The 25,121-nt window shown below is 36.6% G+C and overlaps 1 protein-coding gene across 1 annotated transcript in view; it reads right to left on the reverse strand.

Annotated features, from left to right (window-relative positions):
* Window positions 1–23,795, reverse strand: part of LOC129008625 (protein FRG1-like) — a 45,917-nt gene extending 22,122 nt beyond the window's left edge. Inside the window, exons 1-4 of the mRNA XM_054441006.2 lie at window positions 23,552–23,795; window positions 21,335–21,404; window positions 7,239–7,343; window positions 3,963–4,054 (exon numbers count right to left, since the gene is read on the reverse strand). Of these exons, the coding sequence (XP_054296981.1) occupies window positions 3,963–4,054; window positions 7,239–7,343; window positions 21,335–21,404; window positions 23,552–23,787 (503 nt within the window). The 5' untranslated portion in view covers window positions 23,788–23,795. The remainder of the gene's footprint in view (window positions 1–3,962; window positions 4,055–7,238; window positions 7,344–21,334; window positions 21,405–23,551) is intronic.
* Between the last annotated feature and the right edge of the window lie 1,326 nt (window positions 23,796–25,121).

Here is a 25,121-nt window from a genome sequence, read left to right on the forward strand (position 1 = left end):
GAGGGTGAATGGGTTGACATGGAGTCCAGGAACACACTGTGCCTACATGAAGAACGTTTGTGCCAGGAAAGCGAGTCAGCAGGCAGATGGACTCAGATAGGAAGCTAGTGTTGGGAAGCAAGATTTAGTCTCTTGAAGGCGGTGTTCCTCATTGTGTGGTTTGTATCACTTGCTTCAGAATGACCTGGAGTACTTGTTAAAATGCAAATTTTGAGCCCAATCCTAGACCTCCTAAGCCTGCATCTCTACGGATGGGTCTCAGTAGTCGATATTGCAAACGTTCAGGTCCCTAGGAGATGCTTATGCATATAGATTTGAACTGTTGTGTTTAAGGGTTAGGGGGCTGGCAAAAGCAAGGAATAGACCAAGCCCATGGGTGGGAAGGCTCCATAAACTTGGCACTGTTAGCATTCTGGGCGTAACAGGATTCTGCCACATGCTTCGCAGCATCCCTAGCCTCTACCCTCTAACACCGTATTCCAGTTGTGAAAAGCAAAAATGTCCCCTGGGAGGCAAAACAGTCACCAGTTGGGAACCAGAACCACTGCTTTGTGGGATCAGAGTGGTTACTTTGTTCCCAATCCAAGGATCAGAACACACGATGAGAGAAAGTCCAGGTATTGGAACTGGAGTTCCAAGTTGAAGCTAGACCTACAACAAAAGCTCCAAAAGCTCCTTTATAGGGCTGATCCCATGCCTCAGCTACCTAGATTGTACAGATGCCATGTAACTCTAGATTTGGTGACAGAGCTAATTTAAAGGCTAGAACTAGATAGGGTCTTTCAGGTTAGGCCAACACACAACGTGTGCTTTTGACATCATCCAGATGCTTGAACCAACCTCAGTCCTGAGGCAGAGTTTCCCATGGCATGTGATACACAGCCTGGATTTGGAGCTCTCACTGGCGTTAGATGCCACAGGAATATTGTGTTTAGAAACTCTGAAAGAGACAGGCTACAACAAAGCAGACCTAAGCAACACGTAGCATCAGAACTTCTTTATCAGCTTCCATTCCAGTCCACGAGGACAAAAGCATCACATACATATCCACTCTGGCAAACCTGTCCTCAGTAGGGAGTTTCCCCAGTACTACTCTCGCCTCTTTTCTGAGCCTACTTGCTCCTTTATAGTGTTTCCACTTTCTGTCCCACTCCCTAATAGATGATTTGTCCTCTCTGCCCAGCCGCCTAGTTCTGATATTTGGATTGTCTGTGATCTGGGTAGTACTTAGGAGGTAGAATCAAAGCCTTGTTGATTGGATTTGGAGTTTCTAACTTCCTATTAAAGGCACTGATTAAGCATCTATTGTATAAAGTAAAGTAAGAATACGATCCAGTAAGAAAGATTCAACAAGTAGAGCAGAAAGAATTGGTTTCTAGTACAGTTCATTCTTCAGGACAGGAAATCCAAAAAAAAAAAAAATCTGTGGTAGGTTAAGTGTGTACTGTAAGGTTCATTTCCATGTGAAAAACTGTAGTTAGCTAAAAAGTACATCCATGAAGAATCCTGATTAGACTTGTTTAATCCTGGTTAAACTAGCTACTAGCTAAACAATAATTTCACAACAATTCAAGAACTCTGTAAAAGCATTCCCTCTGAATATTTTACTCAGAAAAAAAAAAACAAAAAGATAAGGCAGAAACAAAAATCCCAGTCATTTGCAGTATGTGTCGGCTTTCAATTTGGTTCTCTTGTTTAAACAAAGAAAAATAGTAAAATTAATCTATGTAAAACATCCCATATATATTCAACTACTAATAAATATAAAAAGCTTTAATACTCTGTGTCTGATTTTGATTATTGTTTTACCAAAACACTTATGTTAAAATATGTATACATTTAAATTTGGTTTCTATAAAAAATAGATTCTAATCTTATAAAAGTTATTTTCTAATATTCAATAAATGTTGCCAAACGGCTTTTTCAATCCAAATAGCAATTTTAATTATTCCAGAATTTAAGGGTGCTCTAAATTTCCCTTTAACAGGGTGAGAATGCTGTATTATTACAAGTGAGAAAAGTTACAGGACATAGAGCTTATTCCATTTTAGAGTCCACACCCTGATTATATTTTATATCCTCTTCTTGATTTCTTACAACTAGATACATATTCATTTGCTCAGCTGGAAAAAATTCTTAACATTATTTACTGACTGTAGGTATGAATTCTACCAGCTAGTTAACAGGAAATATGTAATTAAACATTGCATTTATCAAGTAATGTAAAAAAAGGATAAGAGTAATTTTGCAGCATAGGACTTGAATGAGCGGCTGGTGATTGTCAAAATCTGGCAATTAATTTATTTATACTTGTACACTCACAGCTAAACGTCTCTACCTGTTTTTCTATATGGTAAATCTAGGACATTACTTGTCTACATAGGAAGAGTAATAAGTATTAACAATGTGCTATGATAAACATCCTGCACTCTTCCAAATCTTACAATAAAACTGCTTCAATTTCACTTGTTTAGCTTTTATACTTAGTTTTTTAGTTGATCTGTGCTTATTTTAAGGAACCTGAACTACTCTAACAGAATCCACATAATTTTTTTATTAGTCAAACTGCTTTTTTCTAACTCTGGTTCTAATAATTATAAAAAGATAATGATAAATTTATGAAGTAGATACAGTCAAACCTCAATTTCTTAAAATATATACTTAGAATCGGTTATAATTTTTAGATATTCTTTCTTGACAGTCTTTTCCCAAACTCATGATGTCCTCTCTAGGTAATATTGCCACATTCATAAATCAGAAATAAAGACAAAAATGTGGAAACTACAGTAATTTAAGAGAATATAGGTTTTCTACATGCCATTTCCATTGGCTACAGAAAATAGTGAAAATAAGTAAATAAATAGCTAGCTGTCCAGAAGCGTCTCATGCAAAAATCCATCTTTCTGAGCCTTTTTAAGAATTTTAATGTCTTCTTTACTTATTTTAAGTTTGTGGGTTTGGAAGCTCTGAAATTTCTTTCTGCAAAGAAAATGTCTTCATTGAAAAATATCTCAAACTCTGAATATACATATTTACTATTAAATTTATAAATACTGTTAATTTCTTTTTCACTTATTTAAAAAGTCTAATTGTAGGCCAGGCGCAGTGGCTCACACCTGCAATCCCAGCCCTTTGGAAGGCCAAGGCAGGCCGATCACTCGACGTCAGGAGTTCGAGAACAGCCTGGCCAACATGGTGAAACCCTGTCTCTACTAAAACTACAAAAATAGCCGAGCGTAGTGGCGTGTGCCTGTAGTCCCAGCTACTCGGGAGGCTGAGGCAGGAGAATCACATGAACCTGGGAGGCGGAGGTTGCGATGAGCCGAGATAGTGGCACTGCACTCCAGTCTTCGGAACAGAGCGAGACTCCCTCTTGTGGGAGAAAAACATATCTAATTGTATTTTTTTTAATAAGCTGAAGCTTTTGAACAACAAAGATGACCTTCATGACCTCTCAAGAGGAGGGCCACTCATTGATTGGGTAGCAGAAGGCCCCACTTCTATTAGCGCATGCTGGCTGGAGTCCTCTGTGTCCTGGCCATAGCACAGACTTTGACTGGCATCACGCCCATTCTATGAATGAATAGAGAGATTGACTAACCCGAGTGACTAGCTTTGGGAGCTGGTAGGATGATTAGGAAAACTGAACCCTCAAGAAAAGAAAAGCATTTAGCTCAGTGCTCTGTCCTAGAGCTAAATTGTGTTGCCTCTTCTTGTCCATCAGTTTTCACTTTTTCAGACAGGGTCTTGCTCTGTCACACAAGCTGGAATGCAGTGGTGATCAGAGCTCACTGCAGCCTTGAACTCCTGGGCTCAAACAATCCTCCTGTCTCAGCCTCCCGGGTAGCTGAGCCTACAGACATGCACCACCATCCGCAGCTAATTAAGTAATTTATTTTGAAAGCACTTTGATAACCACTTCAACATCAAATCTGTAGGTCTAAAAGGAAAAGCATACATACAAATAATTGATTTCATATTGTTTTACATTTCCTTTGTCTTCTTCTGGAATGTCATTGTTTTTCTTGGTTTCTCTTTCAGCACAGGATCTAATCTAGATATTGGAAAAGAGAATCCAATGGGTTATATGTTTATCTTCTCCCTTCCCCACTTTACCTATCACATAAGAACATTCGAGATGATTTCTTAAGCAGAAGCAAAAATTAACTGAGCAACTATATTCAGAAAAAGACTGGTTCTGGGTATGTGTTTTTACTTCATATATCTAATCTACATGAGTAAGTGCTATCACATACTTCCTCCATAGCCCTTGTGTCAGAAACACTACAGACAAAATTATTTCAGAAATATTTTACACATCAGATCCTGCTAGGCAATAAAGCAATCATTAATTTAAATTTGTCCTCCAAGTGAATACACTAGGATCAAATTATCCCTAGTAGACAAGTGTTTATTTGCTTAGATTGAAAGCTTAATAGCTATTTTACATTGCACAGACTATTACCAAAGTATTAAAATTTTTAACATTACACAACTTGTTTTTAATTAATTAGAACCCACCTCTTTTACTAGCTTCTTATATCCTCTTAAGTTTGCATAGATGTTTACTATCACATGTCATAAGTTAATTGATCTGCATTCATCAATTAGGATCACCCGCAGAACGAGCAACTGCCAATGGCAAGGACTCATGTCTCCTAAGGGATCTCTGTGGCCAGAGTCCAGTTCCAGTGCTGCTTAGAAAGTGATGACAAATAACGTGTTTGTGCCAATGACATCTTTGTGACAGTTTTGATTAGAGGGGTCCCAGACCTGAAAACATTCCCTGCTAGGGCCTGTAGCACAATGCTACATTTAGTAAGAGGGATCTGTGTTCTGGTAGACAAGGCAAGGTCATAAAGGTGAAAGGCTGACAGAGAGTAGGACAGCCTGTAATCAAATGGTACGAAAAGAGTCCTAAATAATCACTGTTCAGAGCTTCCAAGTACTTGACTAACCAAAGAGACCCAGAAAACTTTGTATTTCGTCTGAAAATTTCTTCAAATAGTGAAAAACGCAATCTTTGTGTAAGTATCTTTGTATCTTTGTATAAGTGCCAAGCACTGCACATATATTTACAACTGCCTTCAATAACACATTTGTGATGATATCCAGATGAAAAATAATTTAAACATGATGCAATAAAATATAAATAAGTAAAGATAAATGTAAGTCACAAACCCGTCTGCATTTCCTCAATGACCTGTTTCCTGAGAAGCAATGTGCTATGAAATACTGAGAGTGGCCTCTGGAGTCAGCTGGGCCTGGGTACACATCCTGTCTTACCATACCTTGAAATCACTGTGATTTGCATGAACTGACTGACAAAAACCACGAGGATGTAAGGAGGGTCAGGGGCTGTCTTCCTGTCTGTAAGGCTGAGCTCACATCCACCTCACAGGGGCATTATGGAAATTCAAGACTACTACGCATGTGCCGGATGCATGCAATGAAAAAATATAGCATTTCACTTCTCTAACTGTAGGAAAATACCTACATTTTAGATTGAAATTGTTTGAGCTTTAGATTTGAAATTATCTGAAATCAAGGCTATTCTAAAAAGAAAATCAAACATATGATCGGATATCTAACATGTACCACATACAGAGAATTGATAGATGCTTTTAAATTGCACTGGTAGTAGAGAAAAATGTAACATAAATTTTTATGCTCTAATTATAAGAACGAAGGGCATTTTAGAAAAGGTATTTGCCCCCTCTCTTAGAGCCTTCCACTCTGGCCCCCACAATGCCTTACAGAGCAAATATGGGTCAGACTGGATGCAACCTGTGATTCTCAACAGAGACAAACAAAGCAAGGTTCACGATGGTCAGTACAGTGATGGAATCCCAAGACACAGAAAAATCATGTGTCAAGAAGTGGGGAGTTATTCTTTAGACACATCCTGTTATATGTTTATCATTAAAGATCAGTGGCATTTGTGAGTCTAAAAAATTAAGCCTTAAATGTTTTCATCAAATTCCAGTTAACTACCTGATTTATCTAGGTTATATTAACAGTATTATTTAGAATTTCACCTTGATATGAAGATGTCTGTGTAACTTTTACAATGATGTAAACAAAGAGTAGGATTAGGGAGGGCACAGGCCACTGGTGCAATGGATAATGCATCTGACTACGGATGAGGGAATTTAGCCTGGAATAAGCAACTTTTATTTCCAGCTTAGTGATGCACACAAATTTTAAAAATAAAATAAAAATCATGTTTTATGTGATTCGTATTTCTCCTAATGCAAAGAAGACGGGTACTATTAATACAAATATTTTTAAAATGTAAGGGATAAGGCCCCAGAAGTTCTGCTACGATTTTTTATGTTTCGTAGCGTGATTATCATCACAGAAGCTCAAGCATTACATAAATACAAACACGTATACCCCGACCTGGTAATTCTGCTTCTGGAAATTTATCTTCAGGTCCACCCGCACATCTACAAATTGATGCATATTCAATGTTATGTACTGCAGCACTGTTCATAAGAGCAAAAGACTGGAAACAGCCTAAATTTCCATCTATAAAAGGCTAAATAAATTAAGGTATATCCCTAAAATGGAATATTTCGTGGCTGTTAAAAAAGAGAGAGAGAGAAAGGGAGGAAAAGCAAGAAAAAGAGAAAACTTTATACATTCAAACTAATGGTAGAAAACTCTCCAAGATACAATTTTAAGGAAAAAAAATCAAAGTCAAGAAGACTATAGAGGAGGCTGCCTTTAGTGTAAAACAGTTGAAAATTATAAATATATTCATATGTTTATAAAGAAATTTTAGGAGGCTATAAAAAAACAAAACAAAGGAAAGAGGAACAGGAGCTGGGACACATGTGAGTGAGATGTATGCAGGCATATGTCTTCATCTTACTTCATATGCTTTAAAAATGTTGGACCACGTGTACGTGTTATCTATTTTAAAAATTAGATTTTAAAATAGAAGAAATAAGAAAATGAAAGCTTAAAAAGAGCATGTGGAACTACCAGAAAAACGATACTAATCCATGGAGATAATGGCAAGGTAGCTCCTAGATGCACTGATTTCTCTACCACATTGTATAAACAATCCATCAGCTATGGGATTTATAATTAAAAATAAGTCTATTTGAAACACCACATTATAAAAAGCTATTAAATAAATCTTTAAAGTGACAGTAAATGACAACATTTTGAAGAGATACAGTCACATCGCATGTGTGAAAGCAGTAATCTTTATAAAATGTCATCATTACCTTGATCATTTCTTCTTCTCCTGCTGTTTTACTTTTTGCTTCTATGTCCCCTGCTTCATTGCATCTAATAAAGCAGCTATTTGAGGCCAACAAAGCCTTTTTCCCCTAAGTGAAACAAAATAACAAAATAGCCATGAGGATACTTCTTGTAGAAGAAACATTAAGTGTTTAGACTGAATTAATTTTTCCTCCCTGATTTAAAAATCACAGAAAAGAACTTAGAGAAAAACCTGAAAAATATAATACAAGAACATATAGAAAAGGAAACCAAAATCACCTTTCATTTTATTATTCAAAGATTACCACAATAAACATTTGCAGTGTATCTTCCTAGTAGGACTAAATTCTAATTAGATGAGGTGGGATTGCTTCCTTTCTAAAAGATCTACTGAAGATAAAGCTGATTTAGTTCTATTTCAAAAATTAACTTTAAAGACAAGAACATAATTATGAATGCATAATTTATTCAAATATTAGCATTTTAAGTAAAATTTATTTTCTTCACAATTAGAAAACATGAAAAGGTATATACAATGCCTTTGGTGTTTTGAATTTAAGAATCAATGTCTGGGGGACTTTTGTGTGTGAAAATAAATATTCTTATATATTTTTAGTTGTTTAATGTTTGATATATTACACTGCTTTCTATTAAACAAAACTTTAAAAACTGATTTTCTTGTGTATCTAAATCTGGGTTATAAATTTGGTTAGCTTAACTCCTGTAACAAATATAACATTTATTTATAACCTGTATTTGGTTGATTCTTTTGGAAAACTTGGAATACCATAACATTTAGACAAAATATTTATAAATACAATGATTTCAAAATGTGTTAAATTTGTATCACATCCAGTTAAAAACGTGCTGATAACATGTATTTAATTTCTTAGTCAAGTCACAAGGGCTGGGTGGTCTCTCATCTGGATGGCTCCTGGTGAGCCCTGGAACATGGCGGTGTGGTCCAAGGTGATTTAAACCTGTGCCACAGATTATTCAGCTGAGTCCTTTTTGCAATAGAGTTTTAAGACCCTCTTTCATTTAAATTTAAATTTTTGAAAGTTAGTGTCCTTCCTAAAAATAAAATGCAATGAACTTTCCTAAAGTGTTGTATTATTAGTTCTATCTAAGTTATCATCTTGGTCTTATGAAATATTGGCATTTTCTACTGGTGTAACTTTTATTAGAAGCTTCTCATCATAACTAGTAGGATCATCTCAAAGGGATTGCAACACATTAGCAGGTAATGAAATCAACGCAGTGTTTACTGAACGGTATTGGGTGGGTGGGGAGGAAAAGGAATACACACAGACACACAGAGGAAGGGGTAAAAGAGAATAAGAAATATCAAGGTGCATAACACATGGATAAGTAAGTATTGTTAAGTACAACTCTTACTTCAGTTTCACATATGTATGTGCTTGGCTGCAATGTAAAAATGCATTTATCAATGGATTGGGTCAAAATAGTTTTCAAGTCACTGACTTAAGAATTTATCCTAGGAGATGAGGAAATTAGTCTAAGTGATTACCTCTTTCTGGTGGGAAGTTTGTTTAATCTGTCATCTTAGAAAACACTGCTGAGTTCCTATTTTCAGTTCACTATTGTATACTACCAAAGCTGCTACTCAAAAGCTGAGCTTATCTTCTATTTGCTTGTTCTGCGTGGTGCCCACTGGTCCTTACTGTTTTTGATATAGTTATCTACATTTTAAAGACAGTTTAACACTCACATATTTTTGTTCAATCTTTACTTCTCACACAAACAGAAAAAGGAAATTATGTATTCTGTATCAACAAAGATTTAACAAAACATCCATACGCTACAACTGTCTACTTACTAAAATTAAGAATTAGTATATTATCTTTTTTCTTCTTATATTAAAACCATCTTTTCATAAACTATTTTAAGCTTATGAACTGAAAGTCTTTTAGAGATAATTTACTTTAATGAATTATTACTATTTATATTTTATACACAAATTGTCACAACTTGGTCTTAGCTAGGTCCACTGTTCACTTACAGTCTGTAATGTTTCTGAAAGCATCCATGATTTCTGCTACAAAGAAGATACTTAGAAACTATTCTGTTTTCCTACTCTGTGACCTAAAATTGACTGGTTCTTCAATGGAAATGAGATCCACATCTAGGCACTAAGAGTATACAGAAATAATTGTGGGGAAACGTACTAATGCTATTTTTGTTGCACTCTATTTTGAGATCTCTTTAAGGCTCTATGTTCTTACTGATTTATTCCAGTTTAATGTATTATACTATTACATCCTACTTTTTTTTAAATATATTATGATTGACTGTTACAGACTTTCTGTTAAACTAACAGGAAGTTTTTATAAACCATAACAGCACTTACATTTTGAAAGACTGGTTCCCATTGTTCTCTTGTTCCAATTGCATCTGAACGCTCAACAAGTTCATCTGAATTTATACCAAGATATTTTTCATAGCAAGATTTCAGGGCAATTGTGTACATTAATAAGATAGATGAAAGTTAAAAACTGAGAGAAAATTAATTATAGGACATCAAAACATGATATGTGTATGTGTGTGATTGTGTACATATCTAAAACTTCAGACTGGACATATTCCAAGTGTTCAAAAGATGCATGTGGCTGAGTGGTGACATACTCCTGTAATCTCTGTGCTTTGGGAAGGCAATGGGAAAATTGCTTGAGGCAAGAAGTTCAAGATCAGCCTTGACAACATAGTGAGACCCCATCTCTACACAAAATTTAAAAAGTTAGCTGGGCATGGTGGTGTGCACATGTAATACCAGCTACTTAGGAGGCTGAGGCAGGAGGAGTGCTTGAGCCCAGAAATTTTAGGTTATAGTGAGCTATGATCACACCACTGCCCTCCAGCCTGGGTGACAGAGTGAGACTCTGTGCCTTCCAAAAAAAAAAAGCTACATGTGACTAGTTGTTGCCATATTGGACAGTGCAGTTTTAAATTTAGTTTTATATTTTGCTTTTTTAATATAAACATTATACGTTATATATTACATAAAAAATATTTTCAAAATTCATCATTCTTCAATTATATCTCTTTAGTTATAAACTTCAATAATAAATTACTAAAACTTTATGTCATCAAACTGTTTTCCAGAAAATGCTGCTTCCATTTACATTCTTACCCCAAATTACCACAGTATGTTTTGTATCATGGATTTTTTTTTAAATATTATGACTCCAAAAAAATACTTGAAAACCTGATATGGAAAAAGCAGTATTCTATTAATTTGCATTTTAGTAGTTAACTAGAATAACAACTGTTTTTTTTTTTCCTTTCCTTTTTAGTTTTTAGATTATCTGGTAATGTCCCTTGCCCATTTTTCTATTCAGATCTGATTGTTTGCAGTTTTTCTACTGGGGTCTTCAGTGCTATGAATTCTATACAAGATACATGTGAAGAGTAAGAACTCACTGCCTATTAAGATTGTTGCAAATATTTTCCTCATTTGTCAGTTAATTTTCTTTATAATCCTCTTTTGTTTATAATTGTAAAGCAGTTTAAAACTATTGAATTTTTTCTTCCTCTGCTTTTATTCTTTGTCTTTCACCCTACTCATCAGACTTTCAAAGAAAGTATAGAAATAATCATCTTAATGTGATTTTTAAAAATTATGATTACTTTTACCTTACCAAGAATCTCCTTGGATGCCAGAATTAACTTTTACTCCTTTATAGGTTAATGATTATATAACAGAAATCATTATCATGTTGATGTAACCAATTACTAAAATATGTAAATTCACTTTCAGTATCTTTTATCCAAAGAATCATTCTATACTTCTGCACAAGGTGAGAATAAAATGGCTACTTTATAAAATACTGTAAAAATAGTGAGTAAAAATATTCTTTCTGTCGTTATGATGCTGTAACATTCTCTGCTGGTTTCAACAATATTCTTTTTTTGAGTCTTCCTGTTTGTCTTTAGACTTCCAAACAGTGAGTTTAAATATCATAGCAACAGTGAACCAGGTTTTGTACTATTTGATTTTTTTTAATCTATCTTATTTGGTGTGAGAAATTACTAATCTTCATTTTTTAACTTACATATCTTTTTTCCAGCCTAGCATTATATATTGATAGGAAATCCACTAAAAGTAGATCATAAAATCTACTTTTCAAAAAAGCTATTTCATTTTTTATATCAAAATTACCATGGGCTTAAGACAGATACTAAAATTTTTAATGAATAAAATTAAATTTTTAAAATAACTGCTTACTAATTATATTACAACATAAGCTCACCTGGAATCAGATAATTTGACAGCCGTAAACTGCTCTGGAGGACTAGGGCCCTCATCAACTATTGGAGAAAAAACATTTGAAAATAAATTTGACATTTGCTATAAATATAAAGACATTATTTTCTTTAAAAAAGTGGCTATTTTCTTCTGCAATTAAATGTAAGAATATTCAGATATACTGAAGTCACTGTAATACTGTATCTTTGGAATCAAGATCTATTTTACCTTCTTTTAACTACAGTGCTAATTTTATACACTGAGTAAGACAGGGTGATATAATGCTTATTTAATAACTTTTGAGATAGCTTCTCTTTATGTTTTAAAATACAGTCATAAATAAGCACTTATTTAAAAAAGCTAAATGATTTCATTTATTCAATGTATGGCCTTGCTGACCAAATGGTACTGCTTTTTATCTTCTAATTACTTCATATCTCATTAGTGCTTCCTCTAATGGGCTAAAGAAAATGAGGAAACTTCAAATTGTTAAATGCACGCAGGTTAGTTTTGGTAATAGGTCTGAATAAAAAAGAAATTCAAACATATTTGACACAAATAGATTTTCTTTTTTCTTTCCACTTACTATATTAATTATTCATATTGTTTTGATTTCCAAAGATATTCTTCTGGAACTATACGGAATGTTTTCAAACACTTATATTAGAAAGAGGGACTTGCCAATGGCTGGTAAATATTAAGGAATTAAAAAAAATGGAAGAATCAAAAGCAATGGTTCCATTCCTTTGAAAAACATTTGAGACTAGTTAGAGTTTGGCCTAAGTGAATGAATGTCCTAAAATCTACACTTGCGGCAGGATCTTCCCTTCCAGACACAAACCTTCTTTGTGTGGAGCTCCCAGGGTAAAAAGACCATTGTCGAGTGCTTTTATATAGGTTCCCTCATCCATTTCAATGGCTAGGGTTCCTGAAATTTCACCAAAGTTTGTTACTGTCCACCAGATTCCTAAAAAATAAAATTGATATTTCAACTTTATATTTTAGTTTTGACACAGAGTTCTTTGTTATTATAACTTAGTTTTAAAATCTTTTTATTTTGCAGTCATAAGAAATACTATGAAGATCTCACATATCCTTTACTCGCTTTGTCTCAATGATGACATCTTGCATAAGTATCATACATTGTTAGAATCAGGAAACTGACATTGATATAATCCATGAAGCTTATTCAGATTTCACTAGTTTTACATGTACTTGTTTGCATGTATGTGCACAGATTCATGCGACTACCAGCACAGTCAGGATTAGGTTTTTAAAATACAAAATAGCAACATAGAGCCAGGCATGGGGGTGTATGCCTGTTATCGCTACTCGGGGAGCTGGGAAAGAGGATCACTTGAGCCCAGGATTTCAAGGTTATAATGAGCTATGGTCACACCACTGCACTCTTGCCTGAGGGACAGAGCAAGGTCCTCTCTCAAAAAAAGACCAAAACAAAACAAAAGGCAACATGTGAAGGTAAAAATTGATATATGAAGAATGGTCTCTCTCATGATAGATCTCAGGCATCTATTCACGCCTGCTTTCCAGAGGCAGTGCCTATCATAATGCTTCTTAAAAATGCCTCTACAGGAAGACTTTCTAGCATAGTAATTTTTTTTTTTTTTTGAGACGGAGTCTCACTCTGTCACCCAGGCAGGAGTGCAGTGACGTGATCTTGGCTCACTGCAACCTCCGCCTCCTGGGTTCAAACAATTCTCTATCTCAGCTTCGCGAGTAGCTGGGGTTACAAGAGCCTGCCACCATGCCCAAATAGTTTTTTTTTGTATTTTTAGTAGAGACGGAGTTTCACCACATTGGCCAGGCTGGTCTAGAACTCCTGACCTCGTGATCCACCCACCACTGCCTCCCAAAGTGCTGGGATTACAGGTGTGAGCCACCGCACCCAGCCAGTAATCTTAACTATGATTTTAGATTGAAAGCAAAATGAGCAGAATCTATGTCTATGTATACTAATTTCCAATTTACCAATAGAAATGTTAGACTCTAGCAACAATTATTTTACCAGTTGTTATAAAAGTTTATATCTTAATGTTAAAAAATATCCTCAAACCTCCTCCTAAATTGTACTTCAACAGGAGTAGAAATGAGTCAATCATTAACTGGATATGACATATTAAGGAATTCTCGTTAATTTTACAAGGTCTGATAATGACATAGTATAACGTATAAAAGTAAAGAACAAAACAGGTGATGAGAGAAGACATACCACGTTAAGAAATGTACATTTATGTAATTATGGGTAAAATGACATAATATCTGTGATTTTACTTAAAATTTTCTAGGAAAAAACGTGTGTGGGGGTGTGTATGTAAATGAAACGAGATTGGCAAAATATTGATAATTAATGCTGGGGTCTGGGCACATGGGGGACTCATTATATTCTTCTATGTGTGGATTAGTTTAAATATTTCCATAATAAAAAGGTTTTAAAGATTCAGTTAATTCCACTGCACAAAATTTTCTATTCAACTAAACACTTCATGCTTTTCATAATCAAGTTTAAAATACATAAAATTGTAGCTAAAATGAAGTTGGACCCTTATCTAACACCAAATACAAAAAGTAACTTAAAATAGAGCAAAGACCTAAATGTAAGAGCTAAAGTTAGAAAACTTTTAGAAGAAAATGGTAAGAGCTTCACGACAATGAATTTGGCAATGATTTCTTATTTAGAACATCAAAGGCACAGGCAACAAAAGAAAACATAGGCAAACTGGACTTCATCAGAATTAAAAACTTTCGTGCATCAAGAACCACTGTCAACAGAGTAAAAGGCAACCCAGAGAATGGAGAAAATATTTGTAAACTACATACATTATAAGGAATTAATATCCAGACTATAAAGAGAACTCCAAAAAGACAAATACCACAATTCAAAACTGGGCAAAGCATATACACGGACATTGCTCCAAAGATGATATACAAATGGCCAATAAGCACTCGAAAAGACGCTCAACATCACTAGTCACTAGGGAAATATAAATCAAAACCATAATGCAATACCACTTCACACCCATTAGAATGCTATTATCAAAACAACAAAAAACAGAAACCAAGAAAACCAGAAAAACAAATGTTGGGCAGGATGTGGAGAAACTGAAACCCTGTGCAATGCTGGTGTTAAGGTAAAATGGTACACGTACTTAAATTCCACTGAAGTGTACACGTAAAAATAGAAAAACTGGCAAGTTCTATATTCTGTATATTTTACCTCCACACACACACAAAACCAATGCAGAAAAAGAAAATTAATCAAAATTAAAGTTTCAGCTAAAGAGGATTAGAAAGCAATAAAACTAATGACAATTTAGATGATTGAGTTATAGCTACAATTGTTTTCAGTAAAAGAAATAATGCTTTATTCAGAATCATTATGAACAGTGGTATGATTAGCAAGTCTTTCTTATAAATGTAATAGTTAATAATTTAAAATTAGTTTTATTTTGTATGTTCTATGCCACGTTCACCAAGTACACTTATTATTAAATAAAATCATTTAAATATAATATCTCATTAATGTTTTGCAAATGAAGAAATTTCTGGCAGAAAAGCTCCTCAAAATTTTCACACTCTGTCCAAGTAGGGAAATGATACAATAACATTACTAATAATATTGTCAACTGAAAAAGAAATTACTTTGTGTAGATGCCAGTATTTTTTCTCAATGGCATTTCAAAGAATAAGAAAGCTAAACACAGTATCATCAAGAATTAAATATGAGCATTCTGCTTACTTTCTGCAAGTGGCCTACATTCAACCTTTGGAGGTATGCTTATATGTTTAACGACTAAAGTAACATAATACTTAACAGTGCCACTTGGGTGTTTTAGCTGTGAAAAAGCAGTGGATCCTAAGAACAGTGGGCACTGAAGTTGCCTGTCTCTACGTCAGGTTACAGCTCAAGCTGTGTATATGCTGCAGACGCTCAAGCTTAATTTAAGAGAATCCACTGTGAAACATTACTTGCTATTTAGACAAATGCTTAAAGTTATTTCCTTTTAAACCTGAGGAAGATGGTGAAATATTCCCGCTGTGTTGTCTCACAATGCATAACAAAGCTTTTCACATATTTTCATATAGTTTAGAATGTTTACATATGTCTGGCATGCCTGTATTCCAGCACTTTGAGAGGAGGAAGCAGGAGAATCACTTAAGCCCAGGAGTTCAAAATCAGCCTAGGTAACAAAAGGAGACCCCCATCTCTACAAAAAAATTAAGAAATTAGCTGCGTATGGTGGTACAAGACTGTGGTCCCAGCTACTCGGGAGTCCGATGTGAGAGGATTGCTTGAGCCCACGAGGTCGAGCGTGCACTGAGTCATGATCATGTCACTGCACTCCAGCCTGAGCAACAAAGCAAGAGCCTGTCTCAAACAAAAAAAGTCCCCATGCACCAGTGTCATGGCTGATAAGATACTACCAGGGCACCCTAATTCTAGCATCAAGGCTGTGTGACAGCTCACCTCGCCTTCTGACTAACCCAGTGCTTCTGTGCTAAGGGCCCTCTTAAATATCTGCCTTCATTATGTGCTTGGCACAAAGGAATGATATAGCTTAGATTTGGAAATGGAATTTTCTTCCCCAATCTTACTGTAGTCTAAGTACCCTTCACAGACCTTCTATTAACCCATATCTTACTTAACTATAGTTCCTGGGTAAATCAAATCTGTGTTTTGCAAACTACGATGTTGTAAGTTCAATTGCTTCTGAATCTAGCAGAGCTCAGTGAAACTACTTGCTTACAGACATGCTCATTTTTATTAATGTCACACATGGTATTCTCCATTTGAAAGACAGAATTTCTTTCATCCTATTTACCAATCCCTTCAGATCCTTGTGAGCAACCAACAGAACAGCTTTAAAAAATTAAAGGGTTTTTTCTTTCCCTTCACAAATAGGCACATGCTTACTTATACGGCAAGTTTAGAAAATCCACATTGCCAAAGAAGGTAGAAGGACAAAGAGAAAAAGACGAAGAAAGACTTCCTCTTCCAGCCAAGATGGACTTGCCCTCCCACCATGACCAAGAAAACTGAAACTGGATAGAATATTTGAGAAAACTGTTTTCAGGGATTGGAACACAGGCAGAACAGGACTGTGATATTTGAGAACAGGAAAACACAGGAGGCAAATCTCACACACACTTCTGTTTTCTGCCCAACGGCAGTTTCTTGACCACACAGAGAGAGGTAGAGACCTCCAAAAATGAGGCAATGTCACTGTCACTAAGCTGAGTCTTGCAGTACTAACATGTTTGAAGTTTATAGAATAAGGTACTGGAGAAGAGGGAACTACATACAGGTGAGGCCTCAAAAGAGTATGCAAAAGTTCTCCACAGGTCTGGGGCCAAGGGCTGGGGGGAGTGCTTACAGCAGGCAGGCTCCACAAGGCCTCTGCAGAGTGGCTGGCACTTCTGAGGGCTGACTGGAGATGCCAGAGATCACACAAATTTGGGACATAGCAGAGTGGAGAGAACTCATCAAATATACCTAGAACATGTGGCTGAGGCCCGTGAGGATGAACCTTTCCTAGAGTAAGAGTCACTGTCTGAGTCTACAGGCAAAAACCTAATAAATAAGCACAAACTAACAAAGGCCCAGGCTTGACAGGAGCAAAAGTTTGGTCAAATAATTTCACTAGGCATCAAGACATTTAACAGAAATAAAGGTTAAAATGTTATGAAAATGAAAGACTGAATTTATAAGGAAGACTTAACAATCCTAAATGAGTACACATGACAGCTTCAAAATACTTTAAGCAAAAACTGCTTAAGTAGACAGATCTAGAATTACAGTTGGAGATTTTAACATAACTCTCAATACATTGTAGGATGAGTAAAAAATCAGTAAGAACACAGAAGATGTGCATAGTCACAAGCTCCACCAGTTGATCTAACTGACATCTAAAGAACACTGAATCACCGGGTGACACGGCTCACGTCAGTAATCCCAGCACTTTGGGAGGCTGATGCGGGTGGATCGCCTGAGGTCAGGAGTTTGAGACCAGCTTGGCCAACTTGGTGAAATGCCACCTCTATTAAAAATATAAAAAAATTAGCCAGGCATGGTGGCAGGTGTCTGTAATTCCAGCTCCTCCGGAGGCTGAGGCAGGAGAATCACTTGAACCTGGGAGGCAGAGGCTGCAGTGAGCCAAGATCGTGCCACTGCACTCCAGCCTGCTGGGCAACAGAGCACGACTTCATCTCCAAAAAAAAATAAAAATAAAAATTAAAAAAACCCTGAACCAACATCTGCAGAATACACATTCTTTTCAAGTGTACACGGAAATTCACTAGGAAAGTATGTTCTCCAACTATACTATAAATGAATTAGAAATCAGCAACAATAACATACCTACAATATCTCTATGTAGTAGAAATTAAAAACAATACATTTCTAAATAACTCAAGTGTCCATGAAAAGAAAAATCACAAGGAAAACTTGGAGATATTTTGAATGGAATCAAAATGAAACAAAATGTGTTGACTATAACTAAAATTAACATGGAATGAAGAGATCTAACTCCCTTCTTAAGAAGCAATAAAACAAGAGCGATGTAAACTGAAAATTAGTTAAACGGAGGAAAAAAAGACTGAAAATAAATGAAATAGAAAATGATAAAAAGAGAAAATAAGTAACACTGAAACAGGCTTGTCCAACCTGAGGGCTGCATGTGGCCCAGGCCAGCTTTGAATGCAGCCCAACACAAATTCATAAACTTTCTTGAAACATGATGAGATTTTTTTCCTTTTTTTTTTTTTGGCTCATCAGCTTATCATTAGTGTATTCTATGTGTGGCCCAAGACAATTCTTCTCCTTCCATTGTGGCCCAGGGAAGCTAAAAGATTGAATACCCCTGTACTAAAAGATCATTAATTATCTAAAATAAGTGATCTTATAAAGAATTGATAAACCTCCAGCTAGACTGACTGATCCAGGAAAAAATAGAAAAAACACAAATTACCAATATGAAGAGACTGCAATACAGATTAGATTCTACAGACATTAAAAGGATATTAAAGGAATATTTTGAACAATTTTATGCCAATAAATCCAACAACTTGGATGAAATGAAATTTTCCTAAAAGACACAAATTATCAAAACTGACAACCGAAAAATCTGAAAATATCTCTTAAAAAATCTTAATTCTCCCACAAAAAATTAAAACCAAACCAAACAAAACCCTCTAGGTTCAGATGACTTCACTGGTAAATCCTGTCAAACATGTAAAGAAGAAATTATACCCATCTTACACAGCTATTTCCAAAAACGGGGAAGGAGACAGCACTTCCCATCTAATTTTCTGACACCCAATATCACCTTGACACCAAAATCAAATAAAGACATTACAAGAAAAGGATACAAAAGTCCAATATCTCCCATCAACACCAATATAAAAATCTTAAAAAAAAAAAAAAACACCTAGAAATCAACTCTAGCAATATCCCAAAGGACAACGCACCACAACCAGGTGGGGTTTATCTCAGGGATGTAAAGTTAGTTTAAAAGTTGAAAATGAAACCAATGTAATTCATTGGCAGAATGAAGAAAGTTGTATAATCATCTCAACAGATACAGAAAGACACATTTGACAGCATTAACCATCGTTATGATAAAAACTCCCAAGAAACAAAGTTTAAAAGGAATGTCCTCATTTTGATAAAGGTTTTCTCTGCAGATCCTGCAGACATCATACCATATGGTGGACTACTGAAAGCTTTCTGCCTAAGCTTGGAAACAATGCAATTATGCCCATTCTCATGACTTCTGTTCAACACTATAGAAGTCCTGGACAGTATAATAAACCAATAAAAAGCAAGACAAGACATAAGGATTAAAAAAAAAGAAGTAAGACGATAGTCACAGGAAACATAATTGCAAATTCCTTCGTTTCCTATATAAACAAACCACTAGAAGTAATAAGGGAAACAGACTTATCAGACTAAAAAGTCACTATCCAAAATCAACTGTATATCTATATACTGACAGCAAACAACTGGAAAATCAAATTCAGAACTTCTATTGACAGTAGTGTAAAATTATAAAATAGTTAAGAATAAAGTTTTAAACAGGCATGCAAGACTGCTACATTGAAAATTATGAAATATTGAGGCTCAATATTAAGATGTTGATTCTCCCCCAAATGATCTGGACTCAATACAATTCTCCGAGAAAATCCAACAGGCTTCACGGTAGAAATTAATAAACTAATAGTAAGTACAAAGTTGGAGTACACACACTACCTGATCTCAAGACTTCATGAAATTATAGCAATCAAGAGAAATATACCAAAAGAAAAACAGACAATCGATAAAACAGAGTCCAGAAATAGACCAATACATAGAAAGTTAATTGACTTTTTATGAAGATATGAAACTAGATTAATGGAAAAAGGAAACATCAGTGGTGCTGGCACAAATGGCTATCAAGATGTTTAAAAAAAAAAAAAGTAAATCTTGAAACCAAACTCACACCATGCCAAAAATTAATTTGAGATTAATGACAGATTTAATGTAAAAACTAAAACTGTGATGCCTCTAAAAGGCAATGTAGAATATTTTCCTGACTTTGGGGTAAGCAAAGATCTCTTAGATCAAAGAGATAAGGCAGTAACCATAAAATAAAAAATATAAACTAAGCTTTATAAAAATTAAAAGCTTCTGACCATCCTGGCTAACATGGTGAAACCCTGTCACTACTAAAAACACAAAAAATTAGCTGGGCGTGGTGGCAGGCGCCTGTAGTACCAGCTACTTGGGAGGCTGAGGCAGGAGAATGGTGTGAACCTGGGAGGTGGAGCTTGCAGTGAACCGAGATCGCGCCACTGCCCTCCAGTCTGGGTGACAGAGCGAGACACCATCTCAAAAAAAAAAAAAAAAAAAAGCTGTCCATCCAAAAACCACCATTAAGAAACTGAAAATGTAAAACTCAGACTGGGAGAAAAGACTGATAACACCATCAACTCTTGGCAAGGATGTAAGTGGAGAACTAATTCATTCTTGGTGGGAGGCTAAAATAGCACAACTACTTTAGAAAATTTTTGGCAATTTCTTATATAAACATTCACCTATCCTTTGACACAGCAATTCCACATCTACATATCCACCCTAGATATTTACCTTAATTTTAGAATTGTTGATTTGCAATTTCAAAAGCAATGATTCTTCCAGAACATTAGCTTTATACCATTCCATATTTTATATATTTTTAAAGCTCCCATAATTTATGAAGTTTCAAAATACAACTTGCCAAGTTTTAAGAGAGAGAAAAAAAAGTATGGAAACAGCTAAATGGAAAACAGGATGGTTAAGTGTGTTTGGGTCAGTTTATTTCTAGTATCATTTACAGGCTACCCTGGTATTGTATTTAAAATTTTCATTCATTTCAGAGTTCACAAAATAATGACTTTTCCTGTGAAGATACTTTGTTTAAGAGGCAACTGACTTCTACAACTAAAATGTATATATATTCAAAGAAAATAACTTGTAAAATATATTTGGTTGAATAACATTTACATTAAGTCTTTAAAATTATGTATCAGAATCTGCAGCTATTAAGCAGTCTAATGGTGCCTAGTAAGTCAGAGAGTTGTAATTCTTCTCTCGCGTGCTCTGTTCTGACAATGAAGTAAAGGTATCAGTAGCATCTACTGTGCTAAAGAATAAATGCAATTTGCAACTGTAGGTAATATTTAAGCACTTTAAGACAAATATGAATACATCATAAATTTCTATCTAGGAAAATATTTTCAATGAGATCTCAAGAAATGTTAACTTTTTTCAGAATAAAACACTGAAAACTGACTCACCAACATATCAAGCTGGGTTTCTTCATCTTCTTCTCTTTTTCTCTTCTTATCTTTGCTCTTTTTCTTCTTACTACAGGACATAATTTATATAGATGAGTTCAGGTATATTGATTTGTGTGATAAATAAATATCATAAGATTGAAACTTGGAAGTCTTTAAGCTGTTTCATTTATAAATTATTGATTTAAGGAGACTTACATTGCTATGCCCTCTTAAATACAGTACTGAGAATTGGCTTCATGCTTTGTACATATTATGTTAAAGTTCAAAGCAGATTGTAGAGTCACACTGCCAGATTTTAAATCCTGATTCTGTCACTTCTTAGCTCTGTAATTTTTGGAAAAGGTACCGAATCTCTCTGTGAGTCAGTTTCCCCACTTAAAAAATTAGGATAATAACTTAACTCTTAAGGCTATTGTGAGGATTAAGAGATAATATGTATCTTCACACATTGCTGGTGGAAATGTAAAATGATGCAGCATCTACAGGAAACAGTTTGTGATTCCTCAAAAAGTTAAAGGGTTACCATATGACCCAGCAATTTTACTCTTAAGTATGTATACCAAAGGGAAATGAAAACATACACCCACAAAAATACTTATGTAAGAACATTCACACTAGCATTATTCACAATAGTCAAAAAGGGGAAACAACCTAAATGTTCATTAACTGATGAATGGATGAACAAAATGTTACATCCATACAATGGAATACTACGCAGCCATAAAAAGGAACAAGCGCTACAACAATGATGAACCTGAAGAATGTTATAAGTGAAAGACGCCAGATACAAAAGACCACATGTTGCATGATTTCTTAGGAAATATTCAGAATAGGCAATTTCACATAGATAGCAGACTAGTGGTTGCCAAGGTCTAGGAGAGGGGGAGGATGGGATGTGACTGCTTTAATGGGTAGGAAGAGATTTCCTTCTGAGATGATGAAAATGCTGATCAACTAGACAGTGGTGAACCTCTTGAATATATACTAAAAGCCACTGACTGTACAAAAGGGTGAATTTTATAATTATGAATTACATCGCAATAAAAAATAAAAACCCAAGAGCGATTTGAAAAAAGTTAATGTGCAAAGTGCCTACAACAATTTCTTGGCACATTGAAAGTGCCATATAAGCATTAATTATGATTATTACGATATTCTTAAGACACTCTTGCCTGCATTTTCATCATAAAGTTTTCAGAAGATAACTCACCATTCCTCACCGGAAATTCACAGAGTAAAAATCTAACATTCATTCGGGATATACCTGCATTTGTTCTGGCATCTTCATGAGGCCAGACTCCTTGAAAGGGCTCTCAAGGGCAGTGGCTTCAGCTCACTCCTTGATACTTTCTTTCCATCTCGCCTACCAATATCAAAACCTCTATTTATCACGGAGGCCAGGAGGAAATGCTCAATATTTGTATGTACAGTCAACCTCAGGCAAATCTGCCAGTTAAAAAAGAAGCGGGGATATGAATGCACAGGTACTTTTCTCCTAAAGAGCTAATAAATTACCACTACGACCTCCTCCTCACATTTGGCTCAATTTATTTACTGCATGTATGTTCTCTCATTTAATCTTCACAGTCTTCTAAAGGTATAAAAAATGGTCTGAAAGTATAAATGTGTAAACGGAGGTACAAAGATACTTGATCTCTTAATGAGTAAATGAAAGTTCAGACATATTAAGCAATTTGCCACAAATTACAAAATTAGTAAATGACAGAATGCAGGTTCCATCCCATATCCCTATCAAAGCCCATATACACCTCAACCACTGGGTGATTCATCCTGGTTTCACTCTACATATTAGCTTAGAAAAAATTAATCAATAATTTTTCCAAGAAGAGACAATGGAGAAAAGAATAATCCCTAATAAAGGAAGTTATTATCATGAAGTACAAGATCAGACTAATACAGACCCAACAGGCAGAGGCCTGGAGAGATGCCTCAGGGGACCGAAACTCATGGGTACAGGTCCACGGATCACCCGACCATCTATCCTGTTTCCAGGGTCGTCTGCGCGGGAGGCTGCACCTGTCTGCACAGGCGCCAGGAACTGCGATCTGGCCTCCGTCCAGCCCAGAAAGGGTCAGGGCGAAGCCTGGGAGGCCACGAAGCCGGCTCTCCAGACCACGGCTTCCACCGGATTCGCGGGGATGGAGTGCATCCGAAAAGAACTGAGGAGGCTCCCGCCGGAGCTGCAGGACCCACCTCTTCGCCTTGGTTCCCTTGAGCACAAGCTTGGTAGACTTCACATAAGAGTACTCAGCCATGGCTCCGGGAGACTTCTGCGCAGAGAGGCTGAAGCTGGCCCAGGACGAGAATGTGACCCGGAGCAGCACCAGGGCGGGGAGGAACAGAAGTGGAGGTGAAGTAAACACTCCCTGAAAGCGTACGTCTGTCCAGAACCTCCTTTCGTCTTCACCCAAACGCTGAATGGCTGACATTTCCACTTCCGGATTTCTGGCGTGGAGGGGGGGGGAGGGGAGCTACAGCGGCTGCAGAGGGCTGAAAGGTGTCCGCACGCATCTGCTCCCTGGCGCCCTCTCGAGGAGCCCCTGAGGATTCATGCCTCCCAGAGGTGGGGAAAGCCCGCCCCAGGCGCCGGTGCTGATGGTTTTGGGGCTGCCATGCGCGCTGTGGAACCGCCTCCCGCTAGAGCTGCGGGCTGGCTACGGTCCCCGCGGGGGCGGGAAGCGGCTCAGGTTACCCTCGCTGTCTCGCGGCGGCGCTTCTGGAAGCGTGAGCCACTTGTGCGCGGGTCACTCGGGGCTGTGCCTCGCGCGACTGTGTGTGCAGGAAACAAGCAGGAAATACCCTAAAATAGAATGAAGCACCATGTTGAGGGCCGCGGACGTCGCGAGTGCTGTGGGAAAGTGGGCTAAGGTGGAGAGTTATGGTGGCGCGTGTTACAGGCTCAGGGGTCAGGAAGAAGCCTAATCACAGAGGCAGCATCTGAGGAGGGTCTTGAGAGCTGGGCAGGCTTTTGCCCGATAGAGATGGAGGAAGCTAGTCCTGTCTGTTGGCGGAAACAGGGCAGAGGCGTGGAGGGAGCCGTGCAGCGCTGGTGTGAGGAGCCGCGAGCAGGCCAGGCCTGTAAAGCAGTGATGGGATCCAGTATAGAGAAGGCAAGTCGGGGTCCTGTGGTCGCTGAAGAATTTGAATGAAATCAGTAAACAGGTGAGAGGGATCCATCACAAGAGCATGGGATGAAACGAGGAGTACTCCACCGTGATTCCTCTGCAGCGGGGGGTATTATTAATCGCGTATGTGACACCAAAACGGTGGGTATTATTGATAGCGTATGTGACACCAAAACCACCCCACTCAAGCTGTGGCTCTTTCCCTAAAGTAGAAAACAGAGACCAGTTGGGTTCCAAGCATCCACGTAGATCTTATTAAATTCGTGATCTCTGGTAGCACCATGGATTCAGGATTGGCTCATCTCAAACTTGACTCAGAGACAAAACCATCTCAATGTGCAGAGATGAGCGTCCTTACCCGCTATCATATTTTCTGGTGTTTTCAGAGTGCTGTGCTTCCTAATCCCCATTCCACGGCAATCCACATGCCATGATGCCCAGAGGCATTAACAAAGGAAACACACAGGCGCTCCTCACATTGGCTTTCCATGGTTTTGATGAAAATCTCAGTTTCCTCATCTCATACAATGTGGTTAGTAATAGTATCATTTAGGGTTGAAGAATTAAATGGTAGGAATTATATAGGGTGCTTATTATAACCTATATGGAAAATGCCTAGGATATGTTAGCTATGCTCA

Source organism: Pongo pygmaeus, chromosome 9, assembly GCF_028885625.2.
Source record: "Pongo pygmaeus isolate AG05252 chromosome 9, NHGRI_mPonPyg2-v2.0_pri, whole genome shotgun sequence".
NCBI lineage: Eukaryota > Metazoa > Chordata > Mammalia > Primates > Hominidae > Pongo > Pongo pygmaeus.